The sequence below is a fragment of the Athene cunicularia genome, assembly GCF_003259725.1.
Source record: "Athene cunicularia isolate RWA chromosome 2 unlocalized genomic scaffold, athCun1 chr2_part1, whole genome shotgun sequence".
Classification (NCBI taxonomy): Eukaryota; Metazoa; Chordata; class Aves; order Strigiformes; family Strigidae; genus Athene; species Athene cunicularia.
The window spans coordinates 102397645-102416402 of NW_020799095.1; the positions used below are offsets into that span (position 1 = coordinate 102397645).

The window sequence follows — 18758 nt, forward strand, 5'->3', positions numbered from 1 at the left end:
CTTCTCCTCCGAGCCCGCCAAAGCCCACCCTTTCCCGCCAAGCAGCATTGAAGAACGGGCGGGGCGGTGCCACCGGCGCCTCGTCCCTCCCTTCTCTTTCCCCTTCCCCTTCCATCCTGGGCCGGCCGTGGCCCTCCCCTGGCCCAGGGCCCCTCTGCAGTGCCGCCGCCTCCCGCCTGCCCCGCGGGGCGTAAGCAAGGCCGCGGTGGCCGTGCCTTTGCTGTCCTTGTCAACTTCTTCGCCTCCCGCTGGGGATCCTCCTCAGTTGCCCTCTCTGGCCCCGCACGGCGCTGGTCTCCCCGGCGGAGGCTGTCCGAACCCCTAACCCCAGCCTGTGCCTCAGACCGCACCGATTTTTCCTCATTCTGCTCCCAGCGTGGTGTCCTATGAATATTTTCTAGGTATGCGCTCCCCGTTCGTCAAAACAAACTGACTCTTCTCGGTATATTTTGTTAGTATATCTTGGAAATGAAGCATTTTGTGTGAGTCACCTCTGATACAGGCCAATCTTCTGACACCTGGTGTGATTACAAGGGTTATACCTGCTAATCTCTTGCGATTAGGAGACGTGTAATGGCGGGTGAATGGAACAGAGGACTGGATTTCCTTACAGCAGGCAGGAAAACATCTTTCCCTCTAGTTAAAACAATGAACTGGTCCTTTTGTTGTATAAACGTGTATACTTGCATGTGTAGAAGCAAAGGAAAAAGTATGGTATAATTAGGGTACAATTATTTTTTTATGCTCATATCTGATATAGCTGGGTTTGTACACTTAGAATATAATTTATTTAGCAGAGATGCAGTTGGAAATGGTGAATATAACTGCAAAAAAAAATGCTTAGAAATGCCAGGCACAGCAAATGAAACCAAATTGCATAGAGCTTTTCTTCTAACAGAGATATGTATCAGTTCTTAACCTTTATTATAATTTGCAAATACCAGTGAAAGCTAATGTGTGTAATTTAGGAAAAAACAAACATCTTTTCTGATACAGGCTTCCTTGTTCATGAATTAAAAAATTAATTCCAGAGGCGAACTACAACTAAGAAATGCCAAAGGCGGAAGATTTACTCATTACTGCATATTCAGAAAAGTAATTTAATGTATATGATAAACATCAAAAGCAACTGGGAGAAGAAATTGAGTGATTTCATTGGAAAATAATATGCTACATGCATATGGAAATCGGGTTGATTCAGCCTTAGCTGAATGTGCAACATCTGTAGGGACCCATCTTGAAAAGGCTTAAGAATGTGCTTGGAGTGATAGGAATTATTTGATACTTACAGTTGATTATTTCCTTAAATCTTCACATAAACAGCCATAGCTGGATATTAAAGATTACCTAATTTACAACATAAATAACATTTTATTTAAATAAATTAATATTAAAATGGATTTGAAGTTGGTTTTGAGTTAAAAGATTTCTATAGTCTTTGGTTACTAGCTCATATATCACGGTATTTACTAAACAAAATTTTATTTATATGCAACTGTTTTAACCGTAGTCATTTAACAATTAGCTGTACGTTAAACTTAAGGGTATTTCACCTATGGGAGTATATACTGGTTTTGGGGAAGAAAGATTTCACATATCTTCTTTCCTAGGAGAAAAAAAAATTAAAATTATTAAACATTTTGTATTTGGAATGAGAAAAGGATATTAGAAAAATAAGTTTATGTGGAATGTATCAGTGCCCTGCTATAGAAACATACAGGACATAAAAACCAAACAGAAACAGATGTCTGTCTCTTTTTCCCTTCTTATAGATCTTTCTCTTTTTTTTCTACAGTTTTAACTCTGCTTTTGTCACACTTTCACGTACCCTAAATCTGTTGTGCAAACTGAACATAAAATGGTATTGTGATTTGGAAATTAATGCCACTTACTTTTCTCAGGTATAAAATGGCTACACAAGATATGTTGCACGGGAAAATCAGACTAAGATTTAGGCTAAAAATCATAATCAGACTAAGGAAATTGATAGTGTTATCGTTGGGCCTTGAAGATTAGTCTTGCATGATCTGAAAGAGTATGTATTGTCAATAACTGCTTATAAATAGCAGAGAATTTTGAAGAAAAATTGTAGAGAAACTGTGCTAAGCATTTTATTTGGTACGTTTATAAATTTTTTTAAATGCTTGTATTTTAAAGATAATATATACATAATTTCACCAATATTTACCTAAGCGGGGTTTATGGTGAGGCTTATTATATTCTGTCTAAATTCTGCAGCCTACCTGAGCCTCTCTGATGGACGTGATCTCTTTCTTTCATCTGCTTAAAAGCTGTGAGTTTGACCCCAAAAGAATAGAGGCAATAAAAAATGCTGAAATTTTATTTTCTTCATCTACTTTGTTAATGTTGAATCCTTTTTGTGTGCCTCCTGAGACTTCTGTGGGCATTCATGTCATGCTTTATTTGCTGAGATGAGGATATCAGACACCCATGACCTAAAGAGCAGCAGTGTCCAAATGTAGTGCCTCCTCAGAAGACTGAGGGGGGACACTGCAGTGATTTGCCTGTAGGTCTTGTGTGTCTTGTGGCTCTGGCCCCTGGGAGCATCAGCTGTGAGAGTCAGAGGCCATGGGAGCTTGTCGTGGATGAAAGTTGCACCAACACAGAGCTGTACATCCCAAAGCCCCCTGGATTTCCCTGGGTAGCTGGCTAGTCCCTCACCAGTGCGATACCACCTGAAACTACCCCATCTTTCCTGGAGATTCCTTGTGGGGTTAGAGAATATGAAGCATTGTTTTCCCATGCTCTCTGACTGGTTCTTCCCTCCCCATCTGGAAGAGAGAGGCCTCTGTGGGAGCTTCCTACAAACATGGTTAGAAGCCCATGAGAAGGATTTTTCTGTGCACGTTCCTATTAGTCAAACTGCAGATTCTATTAGCACTGTTAATCTGAGCAGAGTGCTGTTAATAGGAAAATATTATGTTAAAACAGCTCTTTCAAGTGCTGGTGCTGATTCTAACTTTGCACTCCTTTATCATAAAAAATAATACAGAGCATGCTCTTAAACACCACTGAAAATAAAAAAAAAGATAATGAATAGTGGTAATTCCAATTAATTCGTGATTAATGAACTCAAAGACATGGTTTCCGATGCCAAGACTGGACTATGGTTGTGAGGCAATTCTTCTGAAGGAATATTTATCATCACATTACCTCATCCCAGATGTTACTTAAAGATTGAGGGTTTCACAGCTAAGTAAGTCAAATCTTCTAATATCATAATGTCTGTGCTTTGCAGGCTAGAACATTGAGCATTTGTTTTTGGTCTTCCGTAACACTTGTGTTTGTCTCAATCAGAGCATTGTTTCTGAAGAGTTGGTCTTGTATATACCATGACTGAATCCTGTTCTAACTAAAGTTTATTGCAATGTAAACACCTCTTATGAAGAGTTGCATTCTCTATGAAAGGAGAAGGAATGAACTTACCACTTAAAAATTCTGCTTATATAGTTGCAGGGCTTTCCCAGCTATGTGTTCAACGAATTCAGCACTCTTTGGGTCTAAATTGGGCGGAACTTTAATGGTGAAAGTAGGTGAAGTCAGAATATTCACATCTACCACTGTTTCATTCTCACCAGAGGGATCCCCAGGTACCACCTAGAAGGGAACAAATCAGTACTTTAAACACTACAAACTACTGTGTACTTTCAGTTTTGTTTACACCTACTGTGCCTACTGTCTTTAATTGGGGAAAATTAAATAGAGGAATATTTTAGACTCGTCTCCTTTCTTTAAATTGCTTTCTTCTGCAAAGACAGTGGGTGTCTGAATTTATGCCAAAACTTATTGTAGGCGGTGGGAAGAGCTGACATGGCACTGCAAGACCATATTAAAGAACTGCATGTTAATATTTATACCATGAACTACATCTATAAAGAGCTTCTATTCTCCTAATGAAGACTTGTGTGTGAGTCGTCCCACTAGTTTCAAGACAAAGTTCCTGTGATTGAAGTTACTCATTCCTATATGTTTTTCTAAACCAGGCAGTTCTGTAGCTTTATTTTTCTGGAGCAGATAGCTCGGACTCATTTGGGAAAGTGTGCTTAAGTATTGCTTGTCCCCTTGTTCCTGATTTTGTGCTTTTTTGTTCGATTGCACAATCATTTCATATAAAGTTCTTGTAGTAATAGTAGTACATTGGATTTCTGAGTTGGAAAGGAGAATAGGATTTGTCCCTCACTGAGGAAGATGGATTGAGTTAACCTTGGATATATTCTTGTGTGTGAGATACAGTTAGTCATGATGTATTTATTGGAATATTGACAGATGCTGTTAAAGATATGGATCTTCCACTGCAATAACTGCATAACATTTGCCTTCTTTGAGCTTTGGGGTGTATAGATACAGACATAGATATATAGCTAGATATTCAGTGATCCAATAAGGATGTGTTACTGACTGGTATGGTGAAATTTATTTGTAAAGGTAATCTGAGGCCAGTCAAAGCTGCTAGTGTCAATTTACTCTTATCAGACAATGATTCAGGTTAGCCTGTCAGCCATCCATCAGACTAAAAGGATTTAGAGGAATATAGTTTCTTATCTCTGGAGTTTCAGCTCATCAAGGGATTATCAAGCATACAAAAATTCAAGACGAGTAGGAACTTTGTGTTGTAAAAACCAAACATTACACATGTACAAACATCCACAATCCCTAAGAGCATAAGGGTGAGCAAAGGATAGGTCAAAGACAGCACTGTGCAATTACTCCCTTTGGGAGACAACCCTTACCTTAACTATATTGAAAATGTTCCCTGGTCCAATGGTCATATTGGATAACTCAGACACCCACCCAAATCTTTCTTTCATTTTGCTCAACAAGTAGGAAGTGTCTTCTGTATGACGCTGAACCACCTGGAGAATCTGCTCATACTGCTCCCTCGAGAGATTAACCAGTTTAAAGGCTTCATCAAACTTTATGTGCAGGTCGGGAACATTTGGGCAATCTGTTAGAAAAGACAGCCAGCACAAAGTTTATAGGAAAGTAGTATGTCTTGTATTTTGTCTTTTCTATCTGAAGTATAGAAAACAGTAAAAAACTCGAGCAAGATGGCACATCTTGAGTTGGCATTTAGATAATGCTAAAAAAAAAGGAGTAATTGGTCCTGACCTATATTGGTAGATTTAGTTTAGGCTCATACTGACTAAATAAATTAATTATCCCATTTGCTGTATGACAGTAATTTACCAAGTACTTTAAGGTTTATATCATGTTTCATGGCAATAGATTTTCTGTTATGCTAAATAAGAACTGGTAGATTTTATATATATCAACTTCCTAATCTCCTTATACTTTTTTTTTTTTTTTTTAAATTGCTCATATTCTGTTACCAATCCATCCCAAGTATATAGAGCACAAGGCAGGGACTGGGGGAGCAAAGTCCCTCCTACTGTAAGAGAAGATCAGGTCCTAGACCACCTGAGGAACCTGAATATACATAAGCCTATGGGACCTGTTGACATGCATCGCAGAATCCTGAGGCTGGACGATGCAGTTGCCAGGCCACTCTCCATGTTATTTGAGAAATCATGGCAGTCAGGTGAAGTCCCCAGTGACTGGGAAAAGGGAAACATTGCACCCATTTTAAAAAAGGGTAGAAAGGGGGACCCTGTCAGCCTCACCTCTGTGCCTGGAAAGGTGATGGAACAGATCCTCCTAGGAGCTGTGCTAAGGCACATGGAGGACAGGGAGGTGATTTGAGACAGACAGCATGGCTTCACCAAAGGCAAGTCCCTAGGGACCTTCTGTGGTGGAGTGACGGCATCAGTGGGCAAGGGATGAGCTACAGATGTCATCTGTCTGGACTTCTGTAAGGCCTTTGATATGGTCCCCCACAACATAGAATCACAGAATGGTTTGGGTTGGAAGGGACCTTAAAGATCATCTAGTTCCAATCCCCTGCCATGGGCAGGGACACCTTCCACTAGACCAAGCTGCTCAAAGCCCCATCCAACCTGGCCTTGAACACTGCCAGGGAGGGGGCAGCCACAGCTTCTCTGGGCAACCTGTTCCAGTGCCTCACCACCCTCACAGGAAAGAATTTCTTCCTTATATCTAATCTAAATCTACCGTCTTTCAGTCTAAAACTGTTACCCCTCATCCTATCCCTACACTCCCTGATAAAGATTCCCTCCCCATCTTTCCTGTAGCCCCCTTTAAGTACTGGAAGGCTGCAATAAGGTCTCCCCAGAGCCTTCTCTTCTCCAGGCTGAACAATCCCAACTCTCTCAGCCTGTCCTCATAGGGGAGGTGCTCCATATCTCTCCAATTTAGAGAGAAGGATTTCACAGTGGGATTGAGTGCACCCATCAGCAAGTTTGCTGATGACACCAAGCTGTGTGGTGTGGTTGATACTCTGGAAGGTGCCATTCAGAGGGACCTTGACAGGCTTGAGAGGTGGGCCTTTGTAAACCTCATGAAATTCAACAAGGTTAAGTGCAAGGTCCTGTACGTGGGCCGAGGCAAACCCATGCACAAATCCAGGCAGGGTGAAGAGTGGATTGAGAGCAACCCTGCCGAGAAGGACTTGGGGGTATTAGTGGACAGAAAACTGACTAGGAGCCAGAAATCTGCTTGCAGCCCAGAAAGCCAACCGTACACTGGGCTGCATCAGGAGAAGCTGCCTCTACTTTGTTCTGGTGAGAGCCCACCTGGAGCACTGTGTCCAGCTCTGGAACTCTCAGCACACAAAAGGCACAGACCCATTGGAGCAGGTCCAGAGGAGGGCCACAAAAATGATCAGAGGGATGGAACAGGATGGGGATCTGAGCAACCTGATCTAGTTGAAGAAGTCCCTGCTCATTGCAGGGATGTTGGACTTAGATGACCTTTAAAGGTCCCTTCCAACCCAATCTATTCTATTATTCTATGATCTAGATTATTACAAGAAAGCCTGTAATGTATGTTATTATTCCTGTTGAGTGTTAAGGCCTAGTATTATCTAACAATAGCTAGACATTAGCATGTGACTAGTATCATCTGCCATGAATTTAGAACTGAATATTGCTGGTTTTTTCTTTAATAAGATATGGATTTTAAAGAAGAACATTATATTAAACCTTTACAAAAATTACTATGGAAAAAATAAATTTATTCTTTGTTAAATAGGACTGTCAAGGGTCACCTTCAGGCTGATAGTACAATAACTGCAGATACAAACTGGTATCTGTAATACACAGTTGTAGACAAAAAGATATTTTTAGTGAGATGGAAGTGATCTGATACTCTTTTCAAAATTGGATCGTTAATATTTGCCACACTGGAATATTCTGAAGACATTTGGATTTAAGCATATTCTGTGGCTTTTAATACCTAAATAATTCTGGAAATAAAGATGTGTTATACTGCAGTGGGAGTTCTGAGAGCAGTTCTAGGTGATGCAGTCTGAATTTTTTCCAGGTGCCAGTGGAGGGTGCATGCCAGAGCTTTTCCATCTCCTTATGTACTGATAAGCAGTTACCTTTTTGTCCTTCATGTCAGCCCTGTTTGCTGACATGATTCAACAAAGAATAATTACAGGCTCATCAGCACTAGCTTTCCTTGTGAGGAGCTGAATGCTACCAGACTTGATGTCTGGTTGTCTGAAAGACGAGTGTCAGGAGTTCGAGCTTCTCCTGACTTTCTGTTCAGCACTTCTGCACCCAGGCAGGATCGATTACAGCCTGACCTCTTGCTTCTCTACAGGATGGGAACTCTAACAAAATATATAGGTATTTTGTTATGGAGTGTAAAACTTCTCTTTGGACCGTCAGCGGTATGTTAACGACTGAGTTATACTGACACTCTGTGGAGACAGTGGGGAAAGGTAATTGAAATCATCTGGAATGAGGATTTTATCCGTAGTTCCAGTAAAAACTCAGTGACTGAATGTTAATTCCAAAAATTTGGAAACAGCTCAGTAGAAAATGTCAGCCTCAAAATCTACAAACCAGGGATCAATGAATAACAGAAAAAGAAATAATCAGAAAATAGATATTTACCATGCAAAAGATTGTCTTGACATTTCTGACATCTCTCATGAAACTGTGGGCATCCAGAGGAGTTCTCCCGAAGCTCCCTGCACAGAGGTCTCTGGCGTCCTGACACAGTTTTTGAGAACATGACACTTCTGTCAGGATCTAGAATGAAGTCACAGTATTTTTAGACTGACATTAATCTTAGATATACATTTGTTACCTGCTCTAAGTGCTAGAATATAATTTCTTGCCCTTAACCCAAAATATTTGGCGATAATCCCTCTGCACCTCCCCCCCCCCAAAAAAAAAGGAATAAAACATTGAAAAGTAGAAGTCAGAAGAAGATTCAAATCACATTTTCCTTCAAGGAATTCATGCCATTATAGCATATTCCCTTATAAAGGATAGCACTGTATTCCCCACTAATAGCCAAACAATTGGTTATATTATTACACACTATTTCTGTAACATGAAAGTTCTGGTAAGATCTTTTTGACCCTTAGAAGTCAAGATATTTCACAATCATGTACAGCTAGATGCACAGTACCAAAGCTTATTTCTGAGGTAACATGGGTCATGATACAGGAAAAATTTAAAAATGGTGTTGAAGAATCACTTAACTTTATATTTCCTGATGACTGTATAATGGTTATGTCATCTGCCACTCAAGAATTAATGGCATGTGCTTACTGTGACAGGTACCAGCATGTGTTTGAATGATGCTTGTTTTTCTATTTGCACTAGTAAGATATGAAGGATAAGGCTTATTTGTATTCTAAAAGATGACCATGGGTTTTTTCCTCCACTGAGAGTTACCACCTGAAACCAGCGTTATGTCCAGAATTTTTCTGGTCACTGGAAAACCTGATGGCTGGTCTGTATTTGATTGGCTGACTGCATTGGTGCAGTAGCCTGGAACAGGGGCTTGCAGCTGTCTGGCTGAGCTTAATGTCATGTGACAAGGGCAGGGATATGCCTTGACATCTCACATAATTACTCTAATTTTTTAGAATTGGTGACAAGTCACTGATATGATACAAATCATGTCCTGACAAATGCTGCGATCAGATCTGTCAGTTTGCCTTATGAAAACCTGCATCCATCATGAATTCAAGCGCTCCTGAGGAACTCCTACAAGTGCTTTGAGAATTGCTATGAAAATCAGGCCGTGTAGAACCTGTAAAGTTCCCCTGTGACATTTCTCTGAGATTTGTGATTTCTACCTTTTCATTTAACTGATAAAACCATCCTTGACCCATGCCCGTTTAACCAAGAAAGCCTCCAGAGCTCCCATACAGTATCTTACACTAACATACCACAAACTGAATCATTAACCATAGTTCAGCAATCCCAAGCAGTTTGATGTCATTGACAGTGCAGTTGATTTTCATTTTCTAACACTTGCCTTTGGCTTGTTCTGGCACATCTCTTCTGTTATCTCTGTATTCATCAAAAACTTCAGTAATCACCTCACTGACACCTTCAAACACTGTCTTACTGAAATCAAAAACTATCTGTAAGAAGCTAGGTATACCCCAGCCTTTCTGTGAGCCACCATGTCTGGTGGTGTCCTCAGGTAAAGCTGGCATGCTGGGGGACTCATTCAAGTCCAGATCAGACATGAAATACGTCTGAAAAGTCTGGTCAAATTCTTTTTGTATCTGCTTGAAAAAAATGAAACTTTTGTCAAATATTGAGCCCATGTCCAATAATAGTTGGCTAAATAAACCTTCCATTTTTACTAGCTGGGTATCCTCTTTCTCAGGCCTTTCGTTAAACTGGATGTCTTTTCCTTGATCCTCATGAAAAGTAAAAATGAGTGGAGGTATTTTCCTCAAAAAATCTTCAACCTGTGCACAAGAAGGAGATAGATCAGCTGTCTGGCAAGTTATCAGTTTTTCTTCTCTCAGGGAAGTGGCTCTAATTTTTCTCTTTCAAGTACCCATATAAACAATGCCATTTTAATAACTGCAAACACAACATATACTCTGAAGTAATTTAAGATACTAGACTATGAAGAGTGAAAGTACAGTCTAAATTATTAGCTCCAAATCAGATCCGGAGTAAAAGGGTTGCCGGTTGGCCTTTAATCTGTGGAGGCTCAAGGTTAATATTGGCATTTGGGTTTCTTCCAACAAACAATTTGGACTTTATCTTGGAAACATTTCTGTGGTACTTATGTGCAGTGTAGAGAACAGAAGGCAATTGTTCTTGCTGTGATCTGTAAATACTCTGCCCTCTCTCACCAATGGCCAAATCGTCATGTCCTTGTGCAAACTGAAACCCATTAAAATCAATGAAACAGTGGCTCCAAGTCCATGGTTTGATGATGGAAGAGGTCGAGTGTACTCTGCTTTACAGAGTTCCCAGTGCCTGGGTCTCAGCCACTGGTTCCCTGCTCTGTCCTTTAACACACTACCTTCACCTGAAAAGATGCAATGTTCTGTGGAGCCATACTTCATGGCATTAGAAAACTGGTAAGGGTTAAGAAGCACCCTGCCAAACACACAGAGATAGATATACATATACTTTTTTTTTTTTTTCAAAACAATCTAGTGCAGCTCAGAGGGAAGGTGAATTGTAAAATGGCACTGTAGGAACAGTCTCAGCCAGTATTGACCCTCCTGTCTGTGTGTCATCAGTCACAGCTTTGTCCTCTTTTTTTTAAAAACAATTTATGTCACAACACATTTCTTACTTTGAATGCGTCAAATAAACCATATAGCTCATTGAGGAAGTTATCAAGAGGGTCAAAGACAGTAACGGTGCAATATATAACTTTTACTGCAATAATTTCAAGCTGACATCCACAGACTCTTGAAAGCCCAAGAGATAAATTTGAGGTATCCATGAAAAGTATTTAAAAAGCCAAAAGTATCACCAATAATCTTAAATTTAATATCTTCCACATTTTTACATGAATAATTTAAAGCATATGCACAAGTGTTAAACACCTTTGCTCTATAGCTTGTCTCTTGTTTAAGTTACTGTCTATTTCAGTGCCTGGGGATGTGAAAGCTAAGTAATGTGGCTAAAATTTCAGTAGCAGTAATTGCGCAGTTTTGGTTGTTAAGCAGCACTTGAGGCATATGCCAAAAAAAAAAAAAAAAAAAGGTTAAATCTCATAGTAATAATGTGCCAGCCAGAAAAGCATATTTTCTTTCTGGTAGAATTACGGGGAATCTCCTTTGGTGACAGTTTCCTTTATTAAAAAACCTTATTAAGCATTTTAAAGCTGTTTTGTTACTTAAAGAGTATATTATAAATATAGGAAAGTATGATGTTGTGTAAGTAGATGATTTTTTTTCCCTATGGAATTTTCCTAACTATGCCTACATTTTTGATTCTGCTGATTTTCAGATGGACCATTAAGAATCTGTGTGGTATTTTTCACAAGGTTATTATCTTAATGCAAGTCCTACATTAGGACTTGTCCTACAGAGACATCTGTATATCTGGAGTGACTCCACTGGAGTCAGGGGAATAATCAATGGCCATGGAGTCACACCAGGGTGCAAACGAACTCATTTTGGCTCAGTGTTCAATGAATATAATTGCATGTAATCTATGCCATATAACTTCACATTTCCAGACCCTCCAAATCAAATTAATTTTAAGTAACCTGATATAACTGGCAGATCTGGCCACTGAGAAAATAAGAAGTGCTCTCTCTAGAACTCTTAGGTGAATTCAAGAGTATTTCCCAGATAGAAAATTTCTTCCTACCTTTCCTCTAAATGTTGACAAACCATGTTTGCAAGTTGTATAATATCTCATGCAGGTACTTTCTAAACAAGATTTACATTCATCCCATAAATTTTTCGAGGATACTTGACATTGTCTTTCTTCTTCTTCTAATCTTTCCTTTACTTCATCCAGAAGTCGCAAGGCTTGCTAAGTAAGAAAAAAGATTCAGTTGAGAGCAATTTTCAGTTTAATGTTCTAAATACTTAACCCAGTGTTGATCTCTCATTTTGGCTATTTGTGGTTCCTTTTTTTGCTAATCCCTAACTGTTAAAGTAGGTTGTCTTCTCAGCTGCAGTCACATATGGATGGAACTGAAAATTGAAAAACTTCTCCTTAGAGGATTTTTCTGATGCTATTCTCCCAGAGGGCACAGCCTACAAAACCAAACGGACTTCTACAATCTACCTGGATCTCCTGTGCAAGAAGCATCCAATCTCTCACAAGGTCATGTGCTCAACGTGTATCATTTTTTCTTCATATCATATCTGCAGTATTCATCTGTTCCACAGATAGCCATTTTTTGTTGCTTTGCTCTATTCTTTAAGGGACTGATATTTCATGGGGCTAGGTCCTTGACACACATAGATTCTTTCTCTAATGCAGACATATGTTAAAGTTTGGCATTTCCTCTGTTTGGCATTATACTGATCAAAAAGTCTGTAGTGAGGGGGTTTCTTCCTGCTCTTGTGGAAGTGTGAGGCACTCCTTCCATACTGAAGGGAAACAAGATGCATTTTACAATGCTGCTTCTGTGTATTAGATCATTCTCCATCAGGTAGAGCACAAAGCTGAGCAGATCAGAAGCAACATTTTAGAATAGACTTGGCAATGGAAAGACAGAAGAGTACTTCCTACTAAAGCAGATTTCTTTCTGCAAGTACAAGGTATTTTAGTAGTTTAGGTTTCCAAACAGTGTTCCAAGTTGTTCCTAAGTATGACAGAAACCTTCTAATTGGTCAGTCTTATTCCTTTCTGGCACTATTTCAGTAGGGAAGAGGCTCACAGAAAACTTCTGCCAGAATGTGCTTGGTGGAGACAGTAACTTCATAGTCTATGTTTAATTATTTTCTGATCTAATACATTTATTCAGTGTTTTATGAACTCTCACTGTGGATGTAAATTATGTGTAAATTAAATCATCCAGTAAGAGTTAACAGCAGCACAGATCATGGGAGCATACTGGTGTTCCTATAGATGTTAGAAAACTATCAGGTACTTTTTGGCTTGCTAATATGAATAGTTTAAACTAACTACCAGATGGTGGGCCAAGAGGGAATTTTCAACTTCATTGAAAGCAATAGTTAGGATCTTTGTACTTTTAAAAATATACAGTAATGTCTGTTTCTCGGGATCATTTGAGCACATGGCTCTGAGCCTAGGCATTGCATTTGGACATTAGAAATTCCCCTGATCCCCTATTCTTTCTCTAGAACACATTATAATTTGTGGCATTGATATTTTTCTGAAGGTCTGAAGTTTGCAAAGCAAGCTGGGAAACACCTTGTGGCCTGAGGTGTATAAAGACATGCAGGGCAGAACTGCTGGACCTTCTCCACAAAACACCTTTATAAAGTTGCTTCCCATTGCCTAAGTGAAGCAGGGGATTCTAGAAATAAGCAGCAAGTGCACTACTTTATTCAACATGTTGCTGTTGCAGAAGCTCTGTCTTCTGAATGTTACAAAACTCAGGTTATCTCTCCAAAGTAATGTTTGAGTCCACATCCAGCATTTAATGTCTCCTTTTACTGTAGAACTTATGTATCTCCGCATGGTGGTCACCGTAAGCTTGACTGTGCCTGGGCTGCTGCTAGTTACATCCCAACTGCAGAATAAAATGAGAGACCTCAAATCTTGAGGAAGGTTGTTTCAGATAACATGTTTTACCTTGCAGCTGGGATGGGCTGAGAGAAGGTAACTTGCTAATGAGTGGTAACTCAGATTATTTTGTCTAGTGCTCACACAGTTTCATTTTAGAAATAGCTTAGACATTCAGCCACAGAGAAAAATTAACAGTGTTACAAAGCTGTATTTCTGAGGGAAGATAGAAACTCTTCACCTCTAGCTTTCAAAAGAACCATGCAATCTGGAAGTGGCACCAATGAGGCTTTTGTTCAGTGCTTTATTTCAAGCACAGTCTGAAAGCTTTCCTGAGTCTGCCAGGGTCCTGCCAGCAGGCAAGCTCTTTCTTAAGAAATTGGCAAGTATCAACTAATGTTTTAACTTCTGAAATGTGAACATCCAGGTTCTTGATAGGCTAGTAAAGGATGTCTCTTGGCCCAACTCCAACTTCCAGGAGGCAGGCAGTGAGAACCTCTGTGAGTTTTCTTCTGCTAGTGAAAGGGGCAGAAGCAGGTTTCCTATCAATCCTGTGACCATATAAAGACATGTGTACTGCTCAGAGTGTATATACAATATGGTTTACATTCTTCCCACAAAAGGGGAGACACCAAGGGATCCTTCTGAGTTGCTTATTGGACTAAGAACAATGGCATACTGTACTACTTGTACTACTTCCAAGAGGTAGACTAAATCCATGTGCAACCTGCCTCATCCTTGATTAAAAATAGCCACAAGTTAACAAAAATACAAACAAAACCCCCCAGATGCACTTCAGTTACCTGCTTTTCTTCACTGCTTTTCTTCAAAGTTTTCATCAGATTTACATGCTTATCTTCATTTCTTTCCATCATAATTTTCATCTGCTTAATACCAGTCAAAGCCTTCTTTACCTCTTCATCTACATACTTCTCTCCAACTTCAGATAATACTAAAAAAAGCCAAATTATACAGTGACTTAATCAGATTTTAACACTATCCCAAGTTGTCATGCACTGATGACGAAGCAGAATGAAACAGCTCTATGTTTCCCTACAGTTGCAGAGACAAATCTTGAGATAGTGAATGCTGAATAACAGAGCCAAGACAATTTGCATCAGATAATAATCTGGCCCAGAGCCTTTGCCAGTGATCAGCTGTGTGTAACCCAAGCCATATACTCAGCAGTCACACACTGCTGATCACTGAATCCCAGACCACTTGAGGCCGGAAGGCACCTCTGGAGATCGTCGATTCCAATCCTTGGGCTGAAAGCAGGGTCAACTTGAGCAGGCTGCGCAGGACCTCATCCTGGGTTTTGGATATCTCCAAGGATTTACTCATCAGTTTTCTAATGACATATCCTATGTGTTTATCTTTCATTTGCAAGCAGCCTGTGACAGCTTCTTTTTACATTTCTCTTTACATACTTTACAGGTGCCTTCAACCTGCTTTCATAAAAATACAATCTCTAGACTTCCTGTGAAGCAAAGACTATAGAGTTTTGGTGAAAACCTGGTTTAGCCCACACATTGCACCTTGAAGCTCTGCATGATTGCCTGTCCTTTATCTGTGTTAGTTCCCTTGTCAGAAATACCCTGAATATCACTGGAGCTATACAAAACAACTAAAAGCCACATCAACCTGAGACTTCCAAAAGCATGTCAGTAATATCTTCCTTTACCTCTTTCTTCCCCTCCCCTAACTTTCTGTTTGTTACAGAAATATTATTAACGTAGACAGAAGGAATATTTCATGGCTGATCCTCTTGGGTTTTCTGTCCACAAAATAAAGCCATGCTTAAAGGTGAATATATGCAGAATAGCTGTTTTTTTTCTATAATTTTACCTCACTTATTTGTAATAACCATATTTTCCAGCAAAATATATAACTGTAGAATAAACATTTTCAAAGATTATTTAAATAAACAAAACAATTCAGAATCTGTTGAATTGAATTTTGTGTTCAGTTTATGGTCTAATGATCTATGAGGGATAAAATAACCTATAAAAATGCTATAAATACTTTTTTTGTAAGAGCATGTCTATGTCTTAATCACTTTACTTTCTCATCCTGGTTGTTCTTATTTCCCCACTGTGTGTGTGGGTGCATGTAGTCAGCTGTATAATGGTTTCTAAGCTCCACACATGAATGCAGATCTTCTTGACGCCAGTGAATGTGGAAGTCAAAATGCACCAGGACACTGGAGACCTGGGCCCAGGGGCTTCCAGCACACCCCTAATAAGGAAAGCATACATACGCTTCAGGTTCTCCCAGGAATTAATTTCTTCCTGCCTTGTCGGTGCACACTGGTGACCATTCAGCCATAGTACGTATATTATAAATAACCAAGAGGACTTCATGTTCTTTCTGTTAAAGAAGCAGGTCAGTGCAGTTAAATATAAGTATCTTCATGATACTCAAATGCCTAGGTGTAATGTTTACTATTATACAAATTCCCATTAATTTTTACTTTAACTATGTTTTTTGAGATCTATAATATGCATGTAAATGCTACTGTTAGTGAAAACACGTGAGTAAGAAGCTTGACCTCGTTTGTAATTATCTATTCAGACTAACTAGATGAATTCCACTGAGTTTGCACAGTGGTGTAAGAGAATCAGGACATATATATTTAAAATGAAAAGCTTTTGTGGTTCAGTCTATCCCTTTTCTGCCATGTGAAACACACTATTTACTGATTTCACGCTATGTTCTTAGTTCATATTATAAATGCATCCATGCTAAACATTATTTCCAAATTTAGAAAGGAAAATTTCTGGTGTGTTGTTCCCTTTCTTGTCTCCAAACATACAATTTATTTCATTGTCCTTCAGTATAATACATAATATAGCAGATGCAATAATAGGTGTGCCAAGAAATTGGCAATTGGATCAGTTTTGTAAACAAACACATCAGGAATTGAAAGAAATTTCTATAAAATAAGGGAAAGAAATGCCATTTGCTTTATTCCCCTTGCAAAAGCAGTTAGAGGAGAAAGGTTTATTTTCTAGAATCCATGCAACTACACTTTATAGTTCTCATCTGATTAAGTGAACACAGTATTTAAGTACCTTCTTGTTAGCCATTATAGCCTTCTTGGAGATGCAGTTATCAGCTGCAAGTGCGTATGTAAATTTATTTTAATTTATTTATACCCTGGATTTACTTATATAATTACTTGCATATTGTACCTTTACATTTATAGTGAAAGATCAATTAACTTTGCAAAGAAATACAAACCCATTACCAAAGATAAGTAAAAAAAACCCCAACATACTTACCATTAATACTGAAACACCTCCTCTGCAAAATTGCTCCCCGCGACAGGAAGGGGTCGGGTTGTGTTCTGATCTAATTGTTGGGACTGTCACGGATTTTGCCATGTTCTAATTATCTGATGAGAAAGTACTTAATCCTATTAACGGGACGTTTTGTCATTAGGCTGGAGGGTTTTGCTGTATGGGACTTCATGCTCATCTCTGTGGGCAAACCACTAGGGGGAGCGTTGGGCAGAACCATATGATTTAATGCAATTTGGATCTGCTATTTCTCTGTAGTCGGAGGCCTTTCATTTTACTGGCTTTTCCATCATCTTGCTCTTTACCTTAGGAGGCATTTGCAGCTTATGTTCTTAGTGAATCTGTTACAATGTTCGTCTAAAAATAGCTTCCACCATTTAATCTCTTCAGCATTGTTTTAGTTTGCTATAAAATCCACTGGATTACGTAATGACTTTCTTCATATACCTTCTGAAAACACAGAAATAAAATATATATATATATATAAAAATCAGGATTCCAGATGCAGGCTGGTATATGAGTAGAGTCTGAAATGAGATAAGCAAACTTGGGCATTTTGTACATCATTATACTTGCTGATATTTGGGGGTTTGCCCTCTTAATGATTTTCTTCAGTTAATCCATGTGTATGAAATATGTCTGGGATCTGACCAGCGTGAAGTTTTGGATACTTTGTAATGAGATATTTAAATACTAACAGATGCTCGATAGAAAATGTGGACGAGTATTGTTAGCAAATCATATCCCACCTTGTGATGTTCAGCAGTAATACTCCCTTGAAGTCAAACAGGAGATGGGGAAGTAGATGCCTGTAGTTCATGGTCTGTAACAGCAGTTTTAAAACATCCCATTCTTTTTTGTTTACCTCAGAGTTCATAAAAGCCAACTGATGATTGATGGTTAAGATCTAACATGATTAATGCTGCTTAGGTAAGGTATTTGAGGGTTTTGTTTTTAAAAAAGTTATCAGGAAGAGTGAAGAACCTGTTAAGTGTAATGGGAAATGCAAGTCCTCAATTTGCATTAAAAATTAAGGTAGCTCCACTCTTATTTTCTGAAGATTATGGATGGAAGAGAAATATGTATTTTGTTTCAATATATATGAATTGCTGGCTCACTGAAATGCTAACTCCTTGATCAAGACTCATCACTACACCAGACCTTTCAAAGTTCTCTTCTGAGGCAATACCAAACAGGCACCCTTGCAGACTTTACAATCCCCTGACTAGACTGTTTATTAAGCGCCCCTGGGGCTTGGGCTGAAGTAGAAGGGGCAGTCTCTCTCTCTGGGCCTCAAGCTTGGCTCGGGTTTGAGGGTGAATGGAAAATACATTTGCACAAAGGAAGACAGTCTATTACAGACACTTTTGAAATGCATGTTACTAGCCCACCAGTGTCATGAATCCTAGCAAAGACTTTGACCTTTCACTGCAAGGGTTTGCCCCTTCATTTTTGACATTTATCTTTGCTAATATTCGTTTACTAGCAAAAGTTACTGTTGGCCTTTCTGGACTTGACTCAATATAGAGAAAGCTTTACTCGATCCAGAGCAAAAAAGGCAGTTTTACGCATCACCCATAGTTCACAGGAATTTGTAAGAAAGCAGACAGCCTCTGCCCTGCAGGGAGGGAGAACAGCTCTCCTGCCCCAGGGTGGAGAGGCTGGAGGCTGCTTCTGGCACAGATCCCACTGCTTATTTTCAAAATTGCCCATCTTCTGAATGTCTCTGTGGGGCTTTCTGGTCAAACACACTGTTGTACCTTGCAAAGCCAGTCCTTAAGGAAAATCTGTACAGAAGCTAATGCTGAGATATGGAGTTCTGCTGGGTGTCAGGCTCCTTTTCTTAATTCAGTTGATTATGAACACTGCAAAGTGTGTTGCATTGTCTTAGATGTTATTCCTCACACTTTATTATAGC

General features: G+C 39.3%; 1 protein-coding gene across 1 annotated transcript; it reads right to left on the reverse strand.

Moving 5' to 3' along the window:
* Window positions 1-884: 884 nt before the first annotated feature.
* Window positions 885-16955, reverse strand: CLUL1 (clusterin like 1). Its single transcript, XM_026841606.1, has 9 exons — window positions 16823-16955; window positions 15799-15908; window positions 14342-14490; window positions 11703-11870; window positions 9382-9826; window positions 8001-8138; window positions 4752-4966; window positions 3448-3618; window positions 885-1606 (listed from the first exon to the last, which is right to left on the reverse strand). Exons 2-8 carry the CDS (start codon window positions 15899-15901, stop codon window positions 3451-3453), a joined length of 1386 nt encoding a protein of 461 aa, XP_026697407.1. The 5' UTR covers window positions 15902-15908; window positions 16823-16955; the 3' UTR covers window positions 885-1606; window positions 3448-3450.
* Window positions 16956-18758: the final 1803 nt, after the last annotated feature.